The 26478-nt window shown below is 35.2% G+C and overlaps 3 protein-coding genes across 6 annotated transcripts; 1 reads left to right on the top strand and 2 right to left on the bottom strand.

Annotated features, from left to right (window-relative positions):
- Positions 1 to 1635: 1635 nt before the first annotated feature.
- Positions 1636 to 4386, bottom strand: LOC121769156 (ASC1-like protein). Its single transcript, XM_042165867.1, has 6 exons — positions 4054 to 4386; positions 2786 to 3015; positions 2559 to 2714; positions 2296 to 2481; positions 2025 to 2209; positions 1636 to 1923 (listed from the first exon to the last, which is right to left on the bottom strand). Exons 1-6 carry the CDS (start codon positions 4189 to 4191, stop codon positions 1892 to 1894), a joined length of 927 nt encoding a protein of 308 aa, XP_042021801.1. The 5' UTR covers positions 4192 to 4386; the 3' UTR covers positions 1636 to 1891.
- A 2335-nt stretch (positions 4387 to 6721) lies between these two features.
- LOC121767538 (serotonin N-acetyltransferase 2, chloroplastic-like) lies at positions 6722 to 7535 on the top strand. Its single transcript, XM_042163824.1, has one exon. It carries the CDS (start codon positions 6788 to 6790, stop codon positions 7328 to 7330), a length of 543 nt encoding a protein of 180 aa, XP_042019758.1. The 5' UTR covers positions 6722 to 6787; the 3' UTR covers positions 7331 to 7535.
- A 5011-nt stretch (positions 7536 to 12546) lies between these two features.
- LOC121768874 (ubiquitin carboxyl-terminal hydrolase 15-like) lies at positions 12547 to 18765 on the bottom strand. Of its 4 annotated transcripts, none has more exons than XM_042165469.1 (15): positions 18597 to 18765; positions 16795 to 16845; positions 16401 to 16718; positions 15794 to 16211; positions 15258 to 15663; positions 15035 to 15186; positions 14780 to 14868; positions 14591 to 14676; positions 14350 to 14512; positions 14094 to 14217; positions 13848 to 14005; positions 13673 to 13757; positions 13372 to 13584; positions 13231 to 13292; positions 12547 to 13157 (listed from the first exon to the last, which is right to left on the bottom strand). In XM_042165469.1, the coding sequence occupies exons 3-15, from the start codon at positions 16685 to 16687 to the stop codon at positions 12707 to 12709; spliced, it is 2694 nt and encodes an 897-aa protein (XP_042021403.1). In that variant the 5' UTR covers positions 16688 to 16718; positions 16795 to 16845; positions 18597 to 18765; the 3' UTR covers positions 12547 to 12706. The 4 variants fall into 4 exon arrangements, with proteins under 4 accessions (XP_042021403.1, XP_042021404.1, XP_042021402.1 ...); XM_042165470.1 differs by having other exon boundaries at positions 18644 to 18765; XM_042165468.1 differs by having other exon boundaries at positions 16401 to 16845.
- Between the last annotated feature and the right edge of the window lie 7713 nt (positions 18766 to 26478).

The following is a 26478-nucleotide window of genomic DNA, read 5'->3' as shown; positions in this document are numbered from 1 at the left end:
TTTCCTTCAAAATTCACATGAGAAGTTTCCACGTGCAACTATTTAATCAATATTGTATAGACATTTAATAATTATTGTGGAACATCACTGTTGAATAAATATGCGATTGAAGCATGAACTTTCCCAAAGTTGTCAACATAATATGTATAGTAAAATAGAGTGGCTGGCCTTATCCGTAAGTATATAAGGAGAGTACTATGAATTGAAGTTGTGAAATTATTAAATATGATATCTATCACTATGAAATGGTTTGATTTCATAATCGCACACGTGAAAGAGGTTCAAGATGTCCTTGTCCAGCCGCACCAGCTGCGCCTCATCGACTCACACACTGTGAGGGATACTGTGTGCTTCTCCGATCCCGATCGCGACGCTGAATGTGCGGTGTGTCTGTGTGGGATTGAGGCCGGAGACCAAATCCGACGGCTGAGGTGCAGCCATGTGTTCCACGCGGCCTGCTTCGACCGGTGGATCGGATGTGGGAGTTGGACCTGTCCGCTATGCCGGAATTACCTCACCAATATACCGGGAAATGACGACACTCGTCGGGAAATCGTGCTTTCGGGTTTCACACACGTTGGATCGTCGGGAAATAAGGATAATTGGTGGCTGCGCTAGACATCATGCTATGTAGGGCTGGTAATTGGAGTACTTATTATTGTGCAGTACAAACTTTAATAATTCTGGTGTATGCGAAAAACGTTAGTGGAATATGAATTTTATTTTGATATATTCATTTCAAATTTAAATTCTGAGTGAAATAAGTTTGTAAATATGTCAAATAAATATAGTAAAAATAATACCAGATTTAAATGAATATTGATTCTTGAGGCAAATTACAAAGAAATTAACCTTAAAAAGGAAATGTACCTCTGGTGATGAAATGTGGGAAGCTCAAAATTGCGGAAGACTAAAGCTTCAAAGCTCGAAATTGTTTAGCTGGGGAAGAAAAGAGAAAAGCGTTGAATGGGATAGCGCCAACCGTTGCGTTTGAAGATCCCAACTTTTATACTCCATTCGTCCTACCATAAGCAAGTCAGAATCCTTTTTGGGATGTTCCACTATAAATGAGTCATTTCCATCTTAAGTAAAAAAATCATCTCTCTTACTTTATTTCTCATCCTCTACTTTTCTCTCTCATACTTTATTTTCTCTACTTTAACTTTTTAAATATTATTTCTTAAATCTTATGCCAAAAGAAGTGGCTCGCTTATGGTGGAATGGAGGGAGTACCATTGCCCTCAATTTTCAATTTATTTTCCAAATGACTTTTTTTAAAAGAGGAATTTATATATTTTGCGAATGCACACATTTTTTTCTTCTTCGAAATGGATTTGAGTTTAGAGAAAGGTTATAATCAATTCAGATTATTTTGAGGTAATTAATTTGAATGTGTATTAATGGAGTGTGATAGCGACTTTGAATTTTGTAAAATGGAACATTTTTCTAATATGCATTTTATATGTAAATATATTTGAAATTTATAGTTTCTGATTAACTGAAGTCAGATTAATTAATTTAATAAAATTAAAAGGAGGGGATTTCTGTTTCCATTGCTACATAATGTGTTTTACTGACTTGACCCAAAAAAGGAGGGAGTTTTTACCTCCATTTACAAACTGAAACTCCCTGTAATTAACCAAATTTAGTGTATAAAATGGTGAAAATTTAAATTTACTGTATACATGTAGTATTATACATGTAGAAACACACAATCCAAAATTCACAACTAGTGAATCATATCAGCTTCCTCTTTCAACTAGTGCTCATTTTATACCACTGGATTCTTGAATCAATGGACAAGAACAAAAGCCAGCTTCTAGCAATAGCAGAAGCAGTTGAAAAGAGAGTGCCTACTTCCATTGTATATCGGTCTCTGACTTTCTCGACTTCAGTCCTCGTGTGGATCTTCATCCTCCGAATCTGCACAACGAGACAAGACACCCCGTGCTTGTGTGATCATTTGAGAAATCGACAAAACCAGAAAACTGGGACGGGATAAGTGGTTGTCAAGATAAGTTTACCAGATCGAACATCATCGCTCACTGCACCGCCTGCTTTGATTTGGGCGACCAGCATCCGAAACATCAGAACCCACCAGTAGACATGAAGGACGAGAAGGTAGAAAAGAAGCGTATTGAAGACGTAGTAATAGATTGGCCCTTCCACTCTTAGAGTCTCCTTATCTAAGTACTCGATAAGTTCATAACTGCCACGATATCATCACCAACAACATCAAAATGCAGAACTGTCGAGACGAAGAAAAGCAAAACACAATCATTTAGAGAGAGTGACCTTGTGCTCCACAGAATCCAGAAGGGATAGTAAATGAGACGAAGAATGATCCAGAGAAGGACAAACATAACGAACGAGCAGCTTGCTAGTGCTTCTGCACCACTGTATTTGGACATCTTGCCTATTTCCAAGAAAACATCGGTGGCATCATGAAGAGCTAAAACCATCGAACCAACTCGCCCAAACCTGCAGAAAGAATATCCGAAAAATGCTATTGCGAATCTACAATAACTACTCATGCTTAGCTTCTAAGAAAAACATACCTCAATATATAAGATAATATGATGAGTGTGGAGGATACGACATGGTGACCCATAGAAACCCAAAAATCAGAGCGTCGCATCTCCCAAAGTATCAAAGCGAATATAGAGTAAACATAGAAGCCGCCAGTGTACATATAAAGGCCTTTCAATTTCAACCTGTCGAGCGTAATACAAATCTATAACTACCTCCAATCAAAACTAGAATGGTGAAAAGGATGGAGCCTTACTTATACTTTTGTTTGGGCCAGGTCTGATTTCCGGGTCCTTCCCAAAAGTGCTTTGTCTTTGTGAACCACGGCTCGTTGTAGGTCACAGAAAGTGCCAAGATCTCAGCTGAAAGAAAATATACACATTTCCATGCTGACTCCTTGAACTTCCGTATCTTCTTTTTTCGCTCATTGCTTTCGTTTTCCACCACTTCCATTCCCTTCCCAAATACCAATCGTCTGCCCACCCACTGCACCGTATAAACGAAGGCACTAAGCAACAAAATACTTAGAAAGATCACTCATATGCTGTATAACACATCAAATTGAAGCAAATGAGATCAGGTACAAAATGAAGCATCAGTTTTGAGTATAGGATTTTTGCTCCAATCACAAAAGTAGCATCTTGCCTACAATAACTGCATCAGTGAAGCAAAACCTGATCATACTTTTTTAGCATAATTTTTGCTTCAGACATGTAACAATAATCAATTTCGTATCACACCAAATTCAAACTCAAATCCAATAGTGAAAACTCCATAGCCATCACTTTCAGCTTCCAGATTTTGAGATTCACAACTCAATCCTTGCTACCAAATAAGCATATTTAATAATGTTGGGATGAAATTGTTTGGTATAAACATTGTAAGCAGTATATAAGTGTTGTCCAATCCCAATTAGTTTGAGGCCTTTAGGAAGTGACCCAAAAACAAATCCGTGCGGGGGCTTGACCCAAAGCGGACAATATCAAACTAACGTGCAGTCAACGATCCTAACAAGTGGGCCAGGCCTGGATGAGCCCCGGTTAGGGTCGCCCAGGTGGCTTTGGATCAAGCGTTTATTGGGTACAAACCCATCGCACATCAGATGAGTAAGGGAAGCAGCATCATCCCAGCGGATAATATCAAACTAATGTGCAGTCGACGATTGTAATAGAAATTCGAAGTTGCTTCACCCCAGCGGATAATGTCAAACTAATGTACAGCCGACGATCCTAACAGAAATTCGAAGTTACTTCACCCACACAGATAATATCAAACTAATGTGCAGTCGCGATCCTATCAGAAATTCCAAATCCGTGTGGGCTTTATCCCAGTGGATAATATCATTTAAGTCGACGATCTTAACAGAAATTATTGAAAAGTTCCAGCTTGAACCAGTTACAGTGACATGAAACAATCCGAAAAGCACTAAATTCCAACAAGGATCATCGAGAAAAACATAAAAAAAAAACACAGATACAAAAAGATTAAAATGTGTATGATCATAATATAAAGGAAAAGAAATACCTCAAATACAAATCTGTCCAGTAAAAACCTCAGAATTGGGAAAAAGACAGCAAAAAGAGGGAGACCGATGAAGTCTTCATATTGAGGGTAGGATTCGTGCTCCCAGTCCATGGAACTCGCAATTTCAAGAAAACCCATTTTTCTAAAACGCTTCAATTTACATAATTATGGTCCAAAAAAGAAGTTTCTTAAAGTTCTGGATAACTATGTTATCACAGTTCTTGGTAAAGAAGCAAGTTTTGGTGGCGGCTTATTTGGTGGATTGCAAAAAAAAAAGATTTTTGTATGAGTTGAAAACAGAGTAATGATTGACTTGGGTCTCCTCTGTCACGCGGCATCTTACAATAAGAAATTCAAGTGCTGATATACGTATTTTATTAATTTAGTTCAGAAGTGGCCCTGAAGAATTTTGGGGAACAGAATAAACAAAACAAAAAAAAGGAAATTTCCAATAGCTCTTTTTCGGTACATAATTTGGAACGGTTGCAAGCCAAATACTACAAACGGCAAGTATTGAAGTGTCCTAGTCCCGAAAATAACCTATTTTTTTTAGTTTGTCTAAATCTAAGATAAGATATTATTAAAATTAAAAGTGCATAATATTTCTATATTATAGCAAACTCTCTTACTTTGATTCTCTTCATCTAATATAGTTCAGAGTCTTTGTCCTAGCAGCAAGGAGTTTAAACATTATTGTATGAGGTGCTGAGTTCGAACCCTCTTGATATCACTTGTAATTTTCCTATAGAATCACTTGTAATTTTCCTCCTTTCTATAAGAGTTTATTTCTAATGTAATTAAAAAAATACTACATCTCTTTATCTAATATAATACTTGGAGTTTATTATGGAACGGAGGGAGTACAAAATAAAGTTGTACCGTGTCACATAAGAAAGGAATCACCTTGGGACGAAGGAAGAACAATTTATGTAAATTACGATAATCTTCCTTGGGACGGAGGAAGTACAACTTATATAAATTACGACAATGAACCAATGGCGTTTATATTGCTTCTCATGTCCTAAATAAGCATTTTCTTTACTTTTTACTATACAATGTTATTTAATGTATTCGATTAACGGAAGGAGTATTGGTTTACACGACACGAAAGCATCACAAACTTAATTTATATGATTAAACATAATATCTAAACTTGATTTATACGATTATAACTTTATTTACATGCACCTAAAGAACTTAATTTATATGATTAAACATAATATCTAAACTTGATTTACACGATTATAACTTTATTTACACGCACCAAAAGAATAAAGCTAAAGATATTTTTTTAAAAAAATATAATTAAAATAATAATATTATTTTAATGACTTACTAGAACTCAATCTAATCAAACCAAACTCAAAATTATCAGGTTTCTAATGGGTTGATCCGATAAAGGGCACGAACCAAATAATGTTTGACCAAAACTCATTACTTTCGTGTGTGTTCGTATTAGGTTGTCGTGTCGTGTCAAAAATAGTCAGCTCAACTTTTTATGTTTGGATGTGCATGAAAAGTCTAACGGGATAAGAAACCAAAATCTTCTAACACCTTAGGGGTTGCAACCAGAGACGGAGCTAGTGTAGAATGAGAAGGGGCAAATGCCCCACCTCAATTTTTCATAGTTATATAAGCATCTATATTACTCACTCTGTTCTCTCATAGTTAAGGCAAAACTTTTCCGTACAAAGTTTAAAAAAATGATGTTGAGTGTGTTAAATAAATAGATAAAAAGTAAGAGAGAGAAAAAGTAGAGAGAGTAAAGTCATTAGTGAATAAAGTAGAGAGAATTAAGTAAGAGAGAGTAAAGTAAGAATGAGAAAATAATATTATATATGGAAATGACTCAACTATGAGGGAACTTTCCAAAATAGAAAAACGACCCAACTATGAGGGAACGGAGGAAATATATTTTTTTAATATTTATAAATTCGCACTATTTGCCCCTTTACATTTAAAAAAATTTATTTGCCCCTCCCCTAATAAACACACCACCTTACACCTTTACTCTTAGGAGAGGGGCAATGTTTAATGCGTGATTTTCCCCTACATTTTTGTGTTATGCGAGAAATATATTGAGAAGTGAAAACATGTTTTTCCTATGTTGATTTTTGTGAGAAACATCAAATGAATGACTTTAATTATATGAGACTAATGAAGGATACTTTAGGATGTCCATGATTTCAATATACTTAAGACATTGTTGTTGCATGACAGTTGTTCAAATAGGAGTAATATTATCATACTCTCTCCGCCTCATAAAATAGTCTCCCTTTTCATTTGCTCTATTCCACAAAATTAGCCACTTTTTACATTTGGTACGTTATTTCTTTTTATAGGGTGAGTCCCAATCTCACTAATGATACTATAATTACCTTCCAATTTTGCATTAAAAAACGTGTCATTCACCATGAAATCTATATTTGTTGGACAGGGTGAAGTAGTATAAAATTGAGTAAACACCCAAAGTAATAGTATAAAAATCGAGTAAAGTAATACAAAGTGATGTACAATATAATGATCGATGAATTTTATTTTTACTGACATTTTATTCTGACATTTTTTATAGTTCCATAATTGAATTAATGTATTTGAATATTATCATAAGCTTTTTTGTAATAATGCAAAAGTTTAGAAAGAGAGGTGGCAATATAAAAACCACAAGATAGAAATCTCATTTATCAACATATAGTATCCATCTACCTTATCTATCAAAAGTTTAGAAGAAGAAATGCTCCTCCACAATCACATCCTACCACTCCGGCTGCCGAGCAGCCGCAACCGCAACGGCCGTCGGGCAGCGACAACGGGCAGCTTCTCGTTGTCGGACGAGTCGCTTTCCTCCCGCGGGTTCACGTTCCACCGCAGCGCAGAGAATCTGAACCTTGAGCAGCTGAACTCCGTGTTCGCCGCCGTGGGATTCCCGCGTCGCGACCCGGAAAAGATCCGGGTGGCGCTGGAGCACACGGAGCCGCTGGTGTGGGTGGAGTACGAGAAGACGAAGAGGCCGGTGGCGTTCGCGAGAGCGACCGGCGACGGCGTGTTCAACGCGATCATATGGGACGTGGTGGTGGACCCCAGCTTCCAAGGCTTCGGCCTCGGAAAGGCTGTGATGGAGAGGATCCTCACAGCCCTGTTAGACAAGGGGATTACCAACATCGCCTTGTATTCGGAGCCTCGGGTCCTCGGGTTTTACCGCCCGCTCGGGTTTGTAGCCGACCCGGATGGCATCCGGGGAATGGTCTACTCTAGGAAGAATAAATCAAAAACTTAATTACTACTATGAAATCAATTCTTCATTCATAGCAACCTACAGCCTTCTTTAATTGCAGCTGGCTGGTATAATATCATCATTTCATCTTGCCACCATTTCCTTTATTGAATTTGTAAAGATCTAGAATAAAAATTTTGTGCAATACATCAATTATGTAATATTAGGATAATGTGATTTATTTGAATTTTATTTTAAAAATTGAAAATATATTTGTTAAAAATTTTATTTGAATTTCTCTTTAATTAATAGAGTAAAATGCCGCTTAATGGGTGAAGCGTATCTTGGACTAGAAAAAGTTTAAAAGTCCATCTAGCGATATTAAATCAAAGTGTATGGACATACATGTGCTCATATTTTTAAGGTGTGTAGCGCGTTTGGTACCAATCCAAAGTATAATTACGAAAAATATAGTTCACTATTACATTAAATTATATTTAGAATTTAATTAAATTTTAATCGTAAAATAAGCCATAATCTTAGTTACTCTCTCTGTCACACAAAAATATGTCATTTTGGTTGAACACAAGTTTTAATACACAATTAGTAAATTAAGAGAGAGTTAGATAAAAAAAGTAATTAAAGTATTAATATTGGTAGAGAACGAGTCTCAACACATCAAAGAAAAAAAAAAGTCTCTAAATTTAGAAATTGCATATTCTTGTGGAACAGATTAAAAATGAAAGAGTGCATATTCTTATTGAATGGATAGAATATAATTTAATCACTTTTTGTTCTCCGAATTATATAGATCCATTAGTGCTAGTTTTATGGAGTACTATATTTTTTTTAATTCTCATAGAAATTTGCCTTATTCATACTGACAACTATTAATCCATCATTTTGGAATTAAAAGGAATAAACCAAAACACAAGAAAGAAGAAAAATAAAAGAGGAAGTACAAGATTCAGGAAAAAAAGGAACAAATCTATCGAAAAGGAGAAAACATGAATAAGATTAAAGGGGAAAAAAAAACCTACTTTCCGTGCATGAGGAATGAGTAGAAAAGTAACGGACTTGCTTACTTATGAGGTGAATAATTTTAACATTTGTGTTAATGTTTAAGAGACTATTAATACTAGCCAACTGTCAATGAATATTATTGGTGAACTATGAATGTGCAGAAATAAGTTGCGAAAAGTTGAGATATAGATAATTTCTGTATGATCTTGTTAGAAAAATATTTGTTAGTGACAATATTTCGCAGGATAAGACAAAGCTTTTTTGAAAATGTTCTTTGTACTTGCAACTAGAGGCTAGAGTTTATGTAAAAGAAAAAGTTGCTATGTTAATAATATACTCCCCCATTCTCGAAGAATATGCAATTTGGATTCAGCACAGATTTTAATGTAAAGGAAACATAATTTAAGTTATTTTTAGTGGAGAATGAGTCTCACCTCATTAAAGAGAAAAGAGTTTCCAAAATTAGAAAGTGCATATTTTTGTTGGACGAACTAAAAATGAAAGAGTGCATATTCTTGTAGGACAGATGGAGTATTTGCTATTCTTTTGTTAAAGATCGGTGGAATATTTATTCTTCTATTCACTGATAAAAATGTACAGGAATTACAGATCTTATAGAGGCTAGACATTCTCTACATGTGGTAACCTGATTTACATTAATTGATATTCTATCTATGGTATAATATAATTCCATATCAATCACGTATCATACTCCTGATCTCATGTGATTTCTTTCCAACACTCCCCCTCAAGTTAAGTAATGGGGTTCCCGATACTCAACTTGCCAATACTTCTTGAAATGACTTTGAGTTTACGGCCTTCGTCAGAATGCTAGCCAGTTGGTCTTCAGACTAGACAAACAACATCCCAACTACCTTTGCTTCGATGTTCTCCTTTATGAAGTGTCTATCTCCTTCCTGAAGGGTTTGGCAGGGGAAGCGCATACAAATAAATCACATAATAATTTGATATATTCAGCAGATTATTCAGACAAAATCTATTCGCGTAATTATCACATGTATCATGCTCATAACTTGAATTAAAACATGCTTTAAGATTAATTGAAACCTAAAACATGCTTTTCTACGATGTAGGAATCATACCTTCTTGATTCTCCAAAGAATTGTCGATGGCTCACTACTTCTCCACGTGAATGCGTCGAGTACTAGACCACGGATCTTCTGACTGGTTCCCGAACTGTATTCCGATATCAGTGTAGGAGAGATACTAGGACTTAAATAAAGAAGACAGAAATCCCTCACGGAGTAGGAGAGAAAATCTTCCCCTATGAAAAGGAGAAGAGGGACTGTTTTAGTCTGTATAGTGTCTTCTTTAGTTGACAGACCTCCCCCTCTTGAAATTCTTCAGTGAACCCGGTGGAGGATCCATGAAGACTGGTTTTGGCAATTCTCCATGGAGGAAGACGTTAGTCACATCGATCCGATGAAGTGGCCAGGGGCGGACACACGTGAAATGAGGGGAGGGCTTAAGCCCTCACCTAAAATTTCATTTTCTTAATTTTTCTACTTCTAAAATTTCTGAAAATTTCAAAAATGATATCCAGCCATTACTAAGTTATTGCAGCAGACGACTAAATGATCTGAATTTGAAATGTAAAAAGGGTTTAATTGAATAAAAAAAAACAAAAAAAATACAGCGATAAAATGGAGCAAAAATGGATGTATATGGTTGAGGAAGACGAAAACCCGTTTTTTAAAAACCAACGTGTATATTATATTAGTATTATAAGGTGGTGTTTAGTTGCCAAGATAAAATAATACTCCCTCCGTCCCAAAGTAGATGTCACACTTGGGAATTGACATAGAATTTTAGGAGGTGTTATTTTGTGTGTTAGATAGAGAGAGAAAATAGTATCATTATATTAATGTGAGAGAGAGTTTTTTCTAAAAAAGGAAATGTGACATCTTTTATGGGACAAACTAAAAAGGAATGTGTGACATCTATTATGGGACGGAGGGAGTATCAAGATATAATCTAGAATTGAGTTGTGAGATTATTTTAGTAATAGGGTGTTAGCTAAGACTAATTATCCTATGATTATCTATCTATAATTGAGTTGTGAGATTGAATCTCATGAACCAAACACACTATAAATTTAATTTCGGATACAATCTTGCAAACCGAACAACCCCTAATAGTACTATTTTAATACTTATGTGTGAATAGTGAAAACACTGACCGCTTGAAATTAGGCGTTGTTCATTTATTGGTTCTTGTTTTAAACTGCTTTACTTTTTATATGCTAAATCTTTTTGCTTAAAATAAATGTTTCTTTATTTTGTATGTGTCGTGGATTATTTTGTATTTAGGGAGTTAGGACGCAAAATTTCAATAAATGATAGGTTTTCAAGAATAAATCATCATTTGCAAAATATAGGGTAGAATTTTAATTTCCTTTTAATATAATCTAATAAATTTAATAATTTTACAAGTATTGAACTATTAGTTTATAATAGTTGATGTTTTATAATTTGTTTGTATGATAGTATTATTTTAGTAGTTGAGTTTTATAATAGTAGAATGAGTTAGCGAAATGTAAGATTCATTTATGGTAAATGGTAAAGTAAAAGACATTTATTGTGCGTCCATCCAAAATAAGGAAATATGTGATATTTAATGGGCACCGGAGATATTATAAACTTATACTCCATTCGTCTCATTCAATATGTCCACCTTTCCTTTTTAGTTTGTCACACTCAAGATGTCCACTTTCTATATTTAAATAAATCTCTCTCTCTCTCTCTCTCATCTCATTAAAATGTTCAACTACCTTTTTCTCATTACTTACTCCACCTAATAACACTTCCTAAAATTTCGTGTCACTCAAGAATGTCTGTGAGTGCGACGAAGGGAGTACTTTTTTTCATCTCTTAAAAATAGAGATTTTGGGAGTGTTACACGTGTTAATATCAAACTGAACTAGTTTTGTTCGACGAACCAAAATAGCTAAAAGAGACTTTTTTTAAAGTACAAAACGAGTAGTATAGTACAGCCCCTACAAACAAAATTTTCCGTGTCCGCCACTGGAAGTGGCCAATGCTTATTGGCAGCAATTGAAAACAACACTCTCAAAGTGTTAATCTTGGCTAGTGGGGAGAAAGTCTCAGCATAATCTACTCCATATGTCTGAGTATATCCTTTTGCGACAAGTCGAGCCTTATATCTATCTATTGTGCCATCTAGCCTTCTTTTGATGGTGAACACCCATTTGCATCCAACAGTCTTCACTCCTTCAGGTAGCTTGCCTTTTACCCATGTGTTATTCTTCATTAGTGCCTTCATTTCAGTAAACATAGTTTGGAGATAGCTTCTCTCCAGTGTTTATGCTTCATTGCTTCCTCGGCTGACAGTGGAATCTCTTCTTCCTCATACAATACAGCCTCAATAGATCGTGCCATTTTGGTCAAATTCCCTTGCACGAAATTTGCCACCCATAACGGCTTTTCTTCCCTATTCTCTCAGAGGAGTATCTTTTTGCCGGTATTCTCCTTGTACTCCGGGAAGGAAGTATATACTGCCCAGTGTCCCATCAATGACATTCTCCTCCTCTAGAGATTTTGTGCCAATAGGGTCAGTGGGAACAAACATAGAATTAGGACCTGGTTCAGAGATTACCTCGAATATTGTCGGAGGGGGATCTTGAGGTAGTGGATGAGATGACTCTTGTGGTGAGACTTGCTCGGCGGCAGTAACAACTGGTTCTGTTCGACCCTCAATCGAAGAGCTTGGCAATGGCACAACCCAACTTAGGTAGTCCTTAGGGCTACCTAGATCACTCTCCCACTGACTACTAAGGCGGGTTTGGTAGAAGAATTCAGTTTCCAAGAACTTGCAGTTCATAGTGGTGATCACCTTTTTAGTGTGAGGATCAAAACATCGATAGCCTTTTTGGTTCAACCCATGCCCAACGAAGACACATTTAGTTGCACAGGGTGATAGTTTGGTTCTTTCATGTTTCGGGATATGGACGTAAACCGCACAACCGAAGATTTTTGGTGAAAAGTTTAGGTGGTCAGGGATTTTGGCCTTTTTGGACAGAGTATTTCATGTGAAGGATTTTAGTAGGAAGACGGTTTATAAGGTAAATAGAAGTGGCAACGGCTTTGGGCTAGAAATATTTTGGAACTTTGAATCATCAGGGCTCGGGTTATTTCTAGGATTGTTCTATTTTTCCTTTCAGCTACCCCATTTTGTTCAGGTGTATAGGCACAAGAAGTTTTGCCCATAAAAATAAATAATTTGCATGTCCATGGTTAGAATTAATTGATAATTAATCTAATCCTGCCTCTGCCCCATGCCAATATTGGAAACCAAAAATATGAGGCATCCATCCTGTCAAACTAGCTACTTTTAGCAAATTCAGAAGATTATGAGAAATCCTATGAATCTTCTTCATCACCATATCCTACAATCAGCAGAAGAAGTTTGAGGCACTCCTCCTTTCCACTCCTCACTACCATAATTTACACTTGAAAGGGCATTGCTGCCCGGGAACATGCTGCACGAGACGGTCCTCCTCGATGGCAAATCCACTGGGTACATTGACTGGAAGATGGATGAGAACACCACGTCCCCGTGGTCTACCGAGTCCCTTGTGCTCTCCGTTGTGAACGACGAGTCGTCGGAGCTCGTGAACACGGACCAGTCGCTCGACGTAGCATCTGAGAACTCCATGTAGTTATTCAGACTCGACGCCCTGCTTCTGATTTCTCTTATCAGAACCCCCTTGCTGCTATCCCCATTTGCCTCCCTTCCAACGAGGTTGTTTGGTGGGCCCTTCGACAGGCCATTGCAAGCCGCCTGGTGCTGGCTGGACTTGCCACTTCTAGCAGGGCGCGGATACGATCTGCACAAAAATGTGGTATCGTATCTGTTTCTTTATCACAATCTCAGAAATCATCGTTCTTTTCAATGCTTACCTCATGTAGAACAGAATATATGCTCCTTCAGACATGACATGACTCAGTTCGACTGGTTGAACCTACGTATAGAGAGACAACGATTGTGACAAAGGGTGGTGAAGACGAACAGATGTTGAGTGAATGAGGGTTGATTTCTACCTCAGTGTCGTCAACCCTGAACCAGTTACCCTGCAGATCTTTCACGTACGAGATGTAGTGACCAGAGAACGATGCGTTGGATGTGTCCAGGTGGACAACGACGGCATAGAGCATGTAGAGTGGAGGAATGTCATCCGTGCCGGTCATGAATGGAATCATATCCAGCATTTCAGGAAAAGTTATGCACTTATTTATCTTGCCATAGTTCCCTTCCTATATTTTTTGAAAAAATCAAGTTTAGAACAACATACAACGAATAAATTTAGTGCATGCACACCAGCACAATGGTCATAAACGATACCTGAAATCTCTTCAATACTATAGTGAGGATATTTGGAGCCTCTTTTATGTGTAGTTGCTTCTGAGCGTGAACGTACGTAGCACACCTTTTATTCAATTATAGGAACAATAACACGTAAGATGCATCATCATAAAATTTGTATATTCTAAAAAATGTGATGATGAAATAAGTATACCTTGCACATCTATACATATTGTCCCCATCAAGATCTTCTGAGCTGGTATACTGCGTTAGTGCATCCTCCAACGACTTGACCCAACCAAATATCTCCAGCGTAAGATCCATCATATTCTCGTACCTCTCAGATTCATGTTGACATCTCAAACATTTTACCTATTTTGTAAGGGATGCTAAGTTATCGAACGGGAAAGGGGCATCTAGAGAAATAAATTCCTGCTAGTATGTAAGCGAGACAAAGCACCTTCGATCTGAGACTTCCACCAAATGTATGTTGTATGAAAGTTGTATCCTGCAACCGGGGATCAACCGCCTTTTCTCCACCAAAGCCCTCGAGACTTATTGTTTGCATCGAGGCCACGAGAAGCCTGAGTATGCACAGCATTGAGAAGATGGCTTTAAAGGAAATGCACAAGTTTTTCTTTCACAGCGAAAGTTGTTTAATTGAAATACCTATAGCAGTTAGGATATACTAGAATTTTAGTTAAATGATAAAAGACCTTAAAAATTCATGAGCGTCTTCCTGACTTCCATCACCAATCTGGGCATTAAGACTTCTAATATACATAAGAATATTTACGGGCAATAGAGGACCCCCATTTTGTCTCAGCATCATTACGAGCCGCTCAAGCTCACAGGTGAGACACCAATCTTTGGCACATCCTGACATGCGGAAAGGACATCAACAGATTATTACAAAAGAGTCTCATTTAGCAACTTCATGATAAAGAAAATACTTACCTGCTCTGGAATGTGTTTGATGAAGAAGGTAAATGATAAGTGGCTTTGTGAATGTTAGACACTGCAATACAGCATTCGCATAACAGCTGCAGAAGAATAAAGATGACTATCAGTTCGTAGCACTCGCTTTCACATATTAGTATTTTCCAAGTGTTCATTTTGTAGGAGAGCTCAAAACGTATATTTCACCTATTCCCACAATTTAGAAGTCCTCTAGGACTCACGTTGAACGTTTCATACTGAAAGCACTTCACAAATTCTTCATAGGGGAAAATCATCTGGAAATTAAGAGAATCCCGACATGAAAAAATTATTTGTCAACGTCTATATATGATACATCTTTCATTAATAAAGGCAGCTGGGATCAAACAGAATCAATACCATATCGAACCTTAGTGAACAGTTGCCTTATAATTCTAGCAAAAAACTTTTAGGTGAACTCACCTTAACTTTTGTTTTCTTAGTCGTACTATCTTCTAATTGTTGATGATTGTCAACTTTTGTTGACTTCTTCATACCCTTTGTCCTCGTCAAATCCATTTTTGCTACCCGGTTATTTTCCTGCAAGGGGAAGTTGTCCTTTGTAGTGGTAGCTCCTGCGTCAAAAACACCATGGTAAAAGGGAAGAGCAAATGGTGCCTGTGACGAGAATAGTATATCAACCTACCTGACTCCCTTGCAGTTTGAGTTTTTGGTTCTGCATCTGAAGACAGTTGTTCTTTCGATACAGTCATTCTTGATTTCTGATATTTAAGCTGCTCGATTCCGTTAGAATGTGAAACTACTTTAGATTTGCAACTCCTTTTCATTGTAGTCCTTTCAGAAGAGCAATTCAAGCCTTTGGTCTCATCAGTGCAGGGGATCCTTCTCTGAGATGGGTATTTATCTTGTCTCAAGGTCATTTGAGCTTGAGTCTCACGAGTCTTTGTGCCACTAATTGCTACGGTTGACGAGTTCACTATCCCACCATCTAATGCATTTCCACATTCTATTTCTACCCTATCAGCTCCATCCTTGGGTGCACGGGGACCGTTAGCATGACATTCTGAGAGGGAAAAGTTACCTTCTCTCAGCTGCAACAAACAGTTATCGAACTTTTCAGATAATAAGTGTTCCAACATATCGCATCTGATTTCCAGTCTATATGTACACAAAGATATGCACACACACAAGTATCAGAAAAGACGGAGTAAAGCTTCTTACATAAGGATCTTCTGATGGCTGAGAAAAAATAGGGAGAGTGAAACTACTGCCACAGACTTCCCCGCCGCCTCCTGTTTTCGAGTAGTCTATCTGGCCAGTATGAAACGTGCCAATTACTTCAGATCGTTGATTAATGATAGATTTCTCAGATACTCTTAGTCCCATGCCTGAAGTAGTTGGAGGAGCCAGTGCGGTTTGAGGATGCAGCACAAAGTCCTTTGAAGAGGCACCATTAATGCTAGGAAGCGGGACTTTGTATTGGGAGGCACATTGTTCGGTAGTTTCACCAAACAACACCCTCGCACGAGATAATTCCTCCGCACCACACTTAAGGGATGATCTAAGACAGTCTTTTCCCAATTGCTGGCACTCAAGCTTGTGAACATTCCTCCAATGAACGATCTGACACCTTCCAGAACTGCAGAGACATTTGAGTTAGTAACGGCATAGTGATAATCCAGCTGACTATTGATGTAAAATAAAAGTGTCCCTGAGACTCCCCGCAGCTTTTGAATTTTTTTGATGAATAAGTTAATATTATAAGCAAAATTGTTGAAAACTTCTAGTAGTATTCATGAATTCATGTTGCAGTCGAGAAATTGCATACCAATACCAAACAGACTTGCATTGTGAGCAACGGGTCCCAGCTGGGCCGAAGCATCTTGCACATTGATGAATCACACTGTTTGGCATATGTACTGCAGCCATAATACTACCAACAGCCATACGGCCGACTTGCAGAGCTTCCTCAGCTGCTCCACTAGCAATCAAACTTATCCTCTCCTTTCTTCTGGATGTCTCACTACATTTTCCTAGTATGAAATAGGTAACCAGGGGAAGGAGAACAAAGACGAGAAACAAAGCCGGTATATCGGTTTCCCTTGGCTCAAGCATGTCCTATCAATCATACTCATGTCCAGTGTAACTGCAACAAATGGTGTTCTTCAAACAACGAAATTCCTTAGCTACAACTCAGTCCCTTAAAAGATCAGGTTGATTACCCACGATATGTAGCACGAATAACCATCTGTTAAACTTCAATGTAGGAACTCCTTCAAAAAAAAAGGTTAACTCATGAATGAAAAACGAAACAGGAAAAAAAATCCAAAACATAAGCTAAACAAACTGCATCTTAAATTTGAGCAAGATTCTTTATGTTCATTATGTAGAGGACCAATCAACATGGTCAAAAATTTCACTCCATCATAATACATAAAAGATGTAAAATGAATAAAATTACACGTAAGAAAGAATGTTGCATAATAGCACTAAAAACCAAGTGTCTAGATAAAAAGTTTTCTCAGAGGATTCATCTTAATCATTCAGAAACATGGAAAGGTAGCACATTCCTAAGTAATGATGTGTCACGAAGCCGTTGCAAGACAAAGCAGCAGTTTATATGTACTTATTACATACAATACATTGTTTTTCCGTCATGGTATTAAAAAGCTAGAGCCGCAAAGATAAGGTTACGTCCCAAAAGGAACCATCATTATCCAATAAATTTACGATTCAGAAACTAGTGCTGCCACCATGTATAGAGAAAAAACAAGACATGCATCATCATTTATGGACCTCTGGGGATCTTGAAAGACAGAATCCATCAAATAATTCCTTCTAGAGGAACGACGAGGGGTGCAACGAGATTCCCTAGATTATCGAAGCAGATAAAGAAAAATCACACAAAAATGATTAATATGACAACTAGATATGTGCCTCCAAAGCATGCCTTACACGTGTCTCTCCAGATGCACACGTAGATAAAGTTACTTTTTTAGTTCATTCGTAGGAACACATAATGGGTAGAAGTAACTCATTTCCACTGCATTTGTTGATACTTTGGTTTTAGCTTTTGGAGTTTTTCATACCATATTCATCTAATATTCATTTTATTATAAATAGAAAGATCGGTGTTCAGAAAACATGAAGAGGTCATGAAGATTTTTAGCATTTTTGCCTAGGCTTCAAAAGTAAGTGAGGACGGAGGGCGTATCTCCAAATGGCTAGAACAAACAAACAACAGTGTAGCCTTTTCTAATTCTACAACAGTAACTTGTTCGAAAAATGTTAGTAAGAAAGGCGTGTGATAAGATATTACTTCAGGCTCATTTTGGTAAGTGGATCGATCATCTAATGCATCTTCCTAGCTGCACACATTTTATTTTACCAGAGCCAATACTTCATTAATGACTTAAGAAAGTTTGTACTTCTATTAAAATAAATTCTATATTTCATCCTCATTTAGTCCAATGACAAAATGTCGATGATTCAAACATAAGAGGTTGGTCAAGAAATAAGTTCAGGGTCACATTTGACTGTAGAAAAGCAAATAACAGCTAGAGTTTGGAAAACAATAAAAAGAAGCAATTATAATCTGCCATAGAAGTCTAAATGAGAAGACAACAGTTTCAGGTGAACAAAAAATAAAAACAAAAAAAAGAAGTTGCATAACAAAACAATTATTCCAGTGTGAACAACCATGTCAGAGGAGATAAACAAACAATGAAAACTCATCAACTTCAAAATGCTAAACTGAATTACCACATTAAACCTTAAACAGAGAATTCAGAGATATTCTCTTTCATGGGAAGCTCCTAGCAACAAATTAAACCCAAGAAATGTATTTCCTCTTAAAGGTTCAATTTTTTTCCCACATAAAGCCATTAAAGTTTCAATCTTGGGGCAGATTTCATGAAAACAAAGAAAACCCACATTACAATAGAATTCAATTTAAAGATTCAGTCACATAAAATGTAAATGCAGGCACATAAATGTAAGAATGAATACAGAAAAGAAAGTTAACCTAGCTTTGGAAAAATGACAGAGAGAAATGAGGTGCAGAAACGATACCATTCCTTCGGTTCTCAATTTGTAGGAAAAGAATAAAAATCAGAGTTAAATTAGACTTTCATTGCAGCAAACCAGTTTCTCACTTGAGCCTTGTTCTTTCTTTGTTAAACTCTGAAGGCAGGGAAATGATTCCGTGTGCATCCTCACAGGTGCACCCGAGCCCTTTCATTGGCTCGAAAGTTGAGAAGGTGGGTCCATCTTCGGTACTCACGAAAGTACCTAATCAAATAGCATAAACACCTTTTTCCAATTGCAGAAAAATAACATTAATTCCTCAATAATCAAGGAGTACTTTACAAATATAATCATATTCCATTTTAAGTTATTACCATCACTTTTTCTCATTTTCTTTTTTCTCTTTTATTCTACAAGATTGTTTACAAATTACAATAGCTTTAGAGAGTAGTAAATTTGAAAAAAAAAATATTTGGACTTGTTTATTTTAAATTTAAAAATAAAATTCAAACATTAATATAAGGAGTATTTTTCTTTTTTCTCTTGCATCCATAGACTTAAATCCAGCCTTATCAGGTAAAACTTCATTTTTCAGTTATCATATAGCTATAGTTTCTTTAGTGGGAGCAATCCATTTGAGTAAAAATATTTATCAAAATCCCCGATAATTATAAACGCAAAATGAATTTTAAAATTTTCATAACTAAAATTCATAAATTAAAGAATTTAACCTCCTAAACACATCCTTAGTCACGGAAAGTGTGACATTTATTTCCATTTTCGTCTATCCCACAAAAGTTTGTCACATTTCATCTTTACTATATTTGCCAAAAGACCTCACATTCCACTAATTGATTCTCACTCACATTTTACTATAAACTAATACTCCTGATATCCCTCGTTAATTGTCCACTTTTGTTATTTTTGTCTGTTCCTCATTAGTTGTCCAATTTCACTTTTTAACATAGATGGTAAGTAGGGTTTCACCTTCCACTAACTCATTTCACTTACATTTTATTATAAAACTAATTTATACAAGTGAGACTTATACTCCACTAACTTTTTCAACCTACTTTCTATTACCTTTCTTAAAACTCTTGCCAGAATCAAAGTGGACAATTATTAGGGGACGGATGGAGTATATAAAAGTAAGATAACGTACTACTCCCTCCGTCCTATAATAGATGTCACACTTTCCTTTTTATTTTGTCTCACAAAAGATGTCACATTTTCTTTTTTAGAAAAAATTTTCTCTCACATTAATATAAATATACTATTTTCTCTCTCAACCTAACCCACAAAACAACATCTCCTAAAATCATGTGTCATTCTTCAACTATGTCATCTATTATGGGACGGAGGAAATACTAACATTTTTCAAGACACTTTTCATTACATTTTCTTAAAACTTGTATTGGATCAAAGTGTCATAAATTTTACGAGAGCGGATGAGTATGATTTAACCTCCCAAATGACATAATTTGACCACCAACAACTCATTGCCAACAACATAGAAAGAAAATTGAGCAGAATGTGAGAATGTTTTTACCTTTTAGACTTCAAAGTGATAAATCACATTCTAGTTTTGCAAGAAAAATTCAAAAATCAAGATTTGACCAACCAATAGGTAAACGTTAGGATTGAAATTAAATACTTTCTCATTAAAAATTATCATATTAAAAATGAAATATTTTTTAAAATGTAAATAGCATTATCTCTATTTTTTTGCTTTTTACATTACTCTCTCTCCATTAACTAACAAAACAATAGTACATAATCTCATGTCGTAAACCAAATGTTTCATATTTATTTAGACAGAGAGTACAAAATAAAAAAATTACCAAAGTCATCAACAATGCCATAATGGTGCTGCCAAATAGCACTGAAACTGCCTCAACGTCTGATTGCCCGCCCCTCCCGCGGTGGTAATCGGGACCGCTCGGATGCAGGCGTGCCCCCCTGGCGCCACTATCCAGCCATGTTAAGGCTACCCCGTTCAAGCCGCATTGCCCATACTCTCAATTGTGATTTGGAAAAGAATTTAAACTTACATTGTTGAAGATACTTTATAATATGACCTAAAATTGTAGCTACCATTACGTCATACATTAATTTTATATTGTATTATAAATCATGGTATCTCAAAACTTTACTAAATACAGAAGTTATGAAAATATTAATGGTTAATTGTCTCATTTATTGTTTAAATAATTTTGCACTCCTATCCGTTCTACTTAATTGTAGTTTCTTTTTTAACTCTTTTATTTGATTTTTAGGTTTCTGTTTTTATAATCATTCATTATTCAGTTTATTAGTACTAATTTATAATGTATTATGTATTCTTATTTTTATTTTTTTACTATTTTATTTTTATTTATATTGTAGTATAATACTCCCTCTGTCCCATGCTATTTGCACAATTTATTTTCGGACTGTCCTAGACTATTTGCACTATTTCTATTTTAAGAAAGAAAATTATGGTATTTAATTAAGATATTAGAGTTAGTTAGTGTGTCCCCAATTAAGTGTTGTTTTATTACACTTAAAATTCTAATTTAATTACAATAATTACCCATGTTTAAATTTACACGGTCAAAATGAAAATTGCTAGTAACATGGGACAGAGGAAGTATTAACATCAGTTTGTATTTCAACTATTTTGACATATTTTGATTTCTCAGATGGATCTTAGTGATGAATTACCTAGGAATATTTCAACTTAGGGGATTCAAGTTACCATAAATTTAAATATAATCAAATTTTAATTATATAATTAATTCATATTTTCAAAAGAAAATATAGATATTCATCATTAATATTAAATAAATACTATAACTAAATTTTTTATTTTTTGCACTCTAAAATTATTACCATTTGTAATAAGTAAAAATACAACGCGTTTTGTATGTAAGTACTAAAGTTAAGCAAATATGATCATATATCGTTTAGAAAATATATTTTAAAATTACTATAAAATAAATTATTATAAATCAATTTTATAGATATAAAAATAAGTTTATTATTATTATTATTATTATAATTAATTCTTAATGAGATTCATTGTACCCATATTTAGTGGAGTGTATAAATCAAGTAACTAAAACATCTATTGGATTTAGGTAGGAGTGGATCGTTACGATATACCGTATCAAGAACGTCATACAGCATACTGTACCGAAAACTACGGTATGACAAAATATCATACCGATACCATACCGAATTTTCGGTACACCACAATCTGGTATACCAAAAATTCGGTATGGTTAATTTTTGATACTGCTACCTTTATACCGCACTTTTACGGTATACCGAAGTACGGTGTGGTATACCGCAACACCGTTTTTTTTTTAAAAAAAATCTATGTTATACACAAACTTAAAAGTAGGATTTTCGGAGATTTTTTCTTTTTAATCTATTTTATATATGATTATATTAACTTCAATATAATATTTATATAGTATTTCAACATATACCGATTTTTCGTTATGCGCCGAGGATTTGGTATACGACATTATACTGAATGTACGGTATACCACAGTATACCGATGTATAGGAAAATGGATACCGTTACCATACCGAAATATTTCGGTATAGTATCATACCGTACCGAAAATTGCGGTATACGAAAAAACCTGTATTTTCAGTATTTTTTCGGTACGGTAAGTGCGGTATATTTTCCCGCCCTAGATTTAGGGGTAACAAACACTAATTTTATTCAATAAAATTTAAATTTAAGAATTTAAGTTAATTAATGTCATTTTTATTGTAATGATTTGTTTAAATCTTATTGATATTTTAATTTATGTTATTTATTTTCTAAATTGTAAATTTAAAAAAATATGAAAAATCGTGAAATAAAGTACTCACTAAAAATGAGATTATCTTATTGCAAGTATTGTGTTTGAAATTAAAAATACTAGTAATATAATAAGAAAAAAAATAGATTATAGCTGAAAATGAGACTGATTTTCAGGATATTACTGTGGATATCCTAATTGTGCCCTAAGATATAAGGGAATAATTGATGTTGAACAGTAATTGTTGAAATAATTGTGCCCTAAGATATAAGGGAATAATACAAGTCAAACATTGTCTTATATCGAGGACATGCCCAGGTGTGGGTCCAAATATATGTTTTCTACTTTTTATTAGAGCATATCCATTCGTGCTCTTAGGCAAGAGCACAACACCCACATCCATGCTCTTCCGCAAGGACATGCTCAAGGGTCCCACCATTCTATTATTCAATTTAAATAAAAACATTTCCACAATATTAGAATGCATTAAAAATACCCGGAATACTATTACAAATTACTAAAAACTTAAAAATTACATAATTCAAATCCTAAAAATTAAAAATCACATAATTAAAATCCTAAAAATTTAAAATTATATAATTAAATTCATAAATTAAAAAAACCCACTACTCGTGGCCAAATTTTGCCCAAATGTGTTTGATTAGGTCTTCTTGTAGCTCATTGTGGGTTCGGGTATCGCGCATTGTGTGTCTTGTTTCAATCCTCTCCCCCACCGTCGTATGCACACCTCGGCGTGGGGGAGACCTCGCGGTTGAGCTTCCAGCTTCATCACCGTCGTAAAAGTTGGGCGCCCTCGGTCCTTCGTCAGCTATAATCATGTTGTGCAAGATAATACACGTGTACATGATGTCGGCGATATTGTTAACGTACCACATCCGAGACGGGGCCTTCACAATGTTGAATCGGCCTTGAAGGACCCCGAAAGCTCTTTCGACGTCTTTTCTAGCAGACTCTTGACGCTGCGCGAAAAAACCCATCTCGGGTCTTGCGGATTGCTGAACGTCTTCACGAAAGTCGATCACCTTGGGTAGATACCATCGGCGAGATAGTAACCCATGTGGTATGCATTTCCATTGACGGTGAAGTCGATCGCCGGTGCTACACCATTCAAAACATCATTGAAGAGTGGTGAAGAAATCCATTTTTAGAGAGGGTTTGAGTGAGAGGAAGATGTAGATGAGTTGTATGAAAAAATATGAATGAGAGATGATTTGATGTGAAAAATGGATGATGAATGTGTGTATTTATAGATGATTTTGGGAATAAAAATTATAAAAAAATCAAAAAAAATTCAAAAAACGGTAATAAAACGACCATATTTTTGGGAATCTGAAATTTTTTATTTTTTATTTTTGGTATTATTTTCAATTTTTTTAAAAAACAGAAAAAATGAAATTGCTAACGGCATTGCCGTTGGCCAATCAGGAAACGCCACGTCAGCTGCTCGCTGGCACGGACGTGCTCGATGAATCGAGCAGCGCCGTGCCAACGGCAAGAGCGCAGCTGCGAGTAGGGCGGTGCCGCGCCAGCGGCACGGACGTCGTCCGTCGGCGCGAGCACCGCTGCCGATGCTCTTATTGTTGAAATAATTGCTTGATCACGTTTTTTTATTTCCTAATATAAATTCACCATAAATATTGCAGTATTGATGTGGTTGTGGATCCGAGTATAACATGTGGTCTATCTCATAATTTTATTACTATTTAAAAAAAATAATACATGTCACACTTTTGGGACCATCATTAGGTAATGAACCTTAGATGAGCAATAATAATTATTAATGATGGGATCTAAAAGATATTGAAATAAGTATAGAAGAAATAGCATTAGTGTCTGATGAATGAATGATAGAAACGTGCAATAATAGGGAGCATATTATGAATAAGGAACATTATTAATAACCAAAGTAAAAGACATGGACATGTCCTAATAAATTCATTTTTGGTCTTCAATTATATTATCATATTCTTTTGGTAGCAAATGAGTTATAACTTATTTTGATAGTTGAGTTATGAAAACTAGTCTTCTCCAACAAACTCATTCTTGTACAAGTAGCCATACTAACTAAGTGCATAAATAGAATATTTTTATATAGCATTAATTTATATTGTGATCAGGATGTAAAATTTAATTAGTTGAACATTAGTGGATCTACGAAAGGCCATGTACCAATTTTCTTCGTTCGTACCTAGCTAGGTAGCCCAGTGATGTACTTCCCTTATTCAAATAATTGGAAAATTATTTTATTTTAAGTTATTAATACTAGTACTAATAAAAATGTTTAGCTCATGACCAAATCTTGCCGTTTTGATGGGACCATTTTGACCTTGGAGAAATCTTATATTCCAAAATTATATTGCCATTATATTCTCCTCAACAAATATATACTTCAATGAGAATCTATTAAGATTTTTTTGGTATTAGAATACGTAATCTACGCCTTTCACTAGACAATTTTAGTTGTTAGTCATCATCATTTTGCTTTATCCAATTATTCTACTCGTGCCCATCCTTTTCTTTCCCAAATACTTCCACAATTATAATGAGTGAACTGAAAAGCAACCCGTATAATATATAAAGAGGCCAATTTACTCTTTTAGTTTTTTTTGGAATTCAAATTTCGAACATTATATCATAATTTATCATCGAATTATGTATTTAATTAGTGAACTGAAAGCAACCCACTAATACTGCATTTTGCAGTTTACGAATAATAGCGCTTAATTCAATGGCGTGGTTAAGTAAAAAGACTCGCTGATTTTAAACTAAAGATCAAGCAAGGGTTTCATCATCAACTTTTAGTATACAACAGTTTTAAGTTATTAGAGGTGTCCTATTCTTTTGTGGTGTCTTGAATTTTTTTAATAATAAAAAAAGCTCATTTTGGGCGGTGGGTTTAGGCATACTCCCAATCCGTAAATAGAATAAAAAATATATCATTCTTAAGCATGATCCAAACTCAAAAGTGACTTCAATCCAAAACCATGTCAAGAACTAATAAACTAAAATATTGTCTCACTTTATTTTTTTAATTTATCCTACTAAAGTTGTCATACTTCCATTTCTAGAAAATATTCTCTCTCGCATTAACAAAAATTATATAGTTTTGATATTGTGTCTATAATCAAATCCCATGTTAACGATGACAACCGTGAATTTGAATATGCTAAGAATAATGGTGAAACTGACTAAAAAGGATAAAGAAATAGATATTGAAATCACTCGGTCCAAGTGCAAATGCAAGGCTAATGCACTGTTCCCTCTCCAAGAAATCACAGTTATACCATGTAGTTAAGCCCATCACCCATTGTTGTATCACATTCTGTAACATTTTAGAAGTTAAGTCCATGACGCATTATTATATCACATTCGATCAAACTTAGCATTACTTTCTAATTTATACACATAAACACGGACCTGTGTTTGGTTTGAGTCATTCTAACTAGGGCTGGGAAAAAAAAATCAAAATACCGGACTTATCATATCGAAAAAAATATTGAAAATATCAAATTTTTGGTATACCGTGATTTTCGGTACGGTGTGATACCTTACCGAAAGATTTCAGGTAAGGTAACAGTATGAATTTTCATATACCGCGCCATGCCGAAATTCGATATATACAGTAAAATATAAATATAACTATATATAAAATATAATTATATATAAAATATATTTAATATATTTTTTGAATTATAAAATATATATAATATTGTTTAAACCAAATATTCTATTTTCATTGATGTTGCAAGTCACGTATACCATAAGTGTAAGATATACCGAATTTTGGTACAATATACCGAAAATGAGGTACGATATTGGTATGAAAATTCGCCATACCGAAAATAAGGTATACCGAAGTTCGGTACCCCGAAAATTTTGGTAAGTTAAAGTTATGATTTTTTTGCATACTTTCGGTAATGTATACCGAACCTACTCACCCCTAATTCTGACCACAGGGCATATCAAGGATGTGCTTTTTGCAAAGTAGATATTGAGCTTGCTCACTTCATAACTAACATAAAACCTCCCACTTCGTTAGTAAAAATGACTTTGAACCAAAAG

This window comes from Salvia splendens, chromosome 15 (genome assembly GCF_004379255.2).
Source record: "Salvia splendens isolate huo1 chromosome 15, SspV2, whole genome shotgun sequence".
NCBI lineage: Eukaryota > Viridiplantae > Streptophyta > Magnoliopsida > Lamiales > Lamiaceae > Salvia > Salvia splendens.
The sequence above is the reverse complement of the archived record's forward strand: the minus strand, read 5'-3'. Positions and strand labels throughout refer to the sequence as shown.

Bases quoted from the DNA above. Each gene is read 5' to 3' on its own strand.
- LOC121769156 (XM_042165867.1), bottom strand. From the start codon at position 4,191: ATGGGTTTTCTTGAAATTGCGAGTTCCATGGACTGGGAGCACGAATCC. The intron at 2,715-2,785 runs GTAAGGCTCCAT...TACGCTCGACAG, and splicing joins TGGCCCAAACAAAAGTATAA to GTTGAAATTGAAAGGCCTTT. The intron at 2,482-2,558 runs GTATGTTTTTCT...TTCTTTCTGCAG, and splicing joins ATATTATCTTATATATTGAG to GTTTGGGCGAGTTGGTTCGA.
- LOC121767538 (XM_042163824.1), top strand. From the start codon at position 6,788: ATGCTCCTCCACAATCACATCCTACCACTCCGGCTGCCGAGCAGCCGC.
- LOC121768874 (XM_042165468.1), bottom strand. From the start codon at position 16,687: ATGCTTGAGCCAAGGGAAACCGATATACCGGCTTTGTTTCTCGTCTTT. The intron at 14,006-14,093 runs GTGCTTTGTCTC...CTTACAAAATAG, and splicing joins GTGGAAGTCTCAGATCGAAG to GTAAAATGTTTGAGATGTCA. The intron at 13,158-13,230 runs GTAAGCATTGAA...ATTTTTGTGCAG, and splicing joins TATATTCTGTTCTACATGAG to ATCGTATCCGCGCCCTGCTA.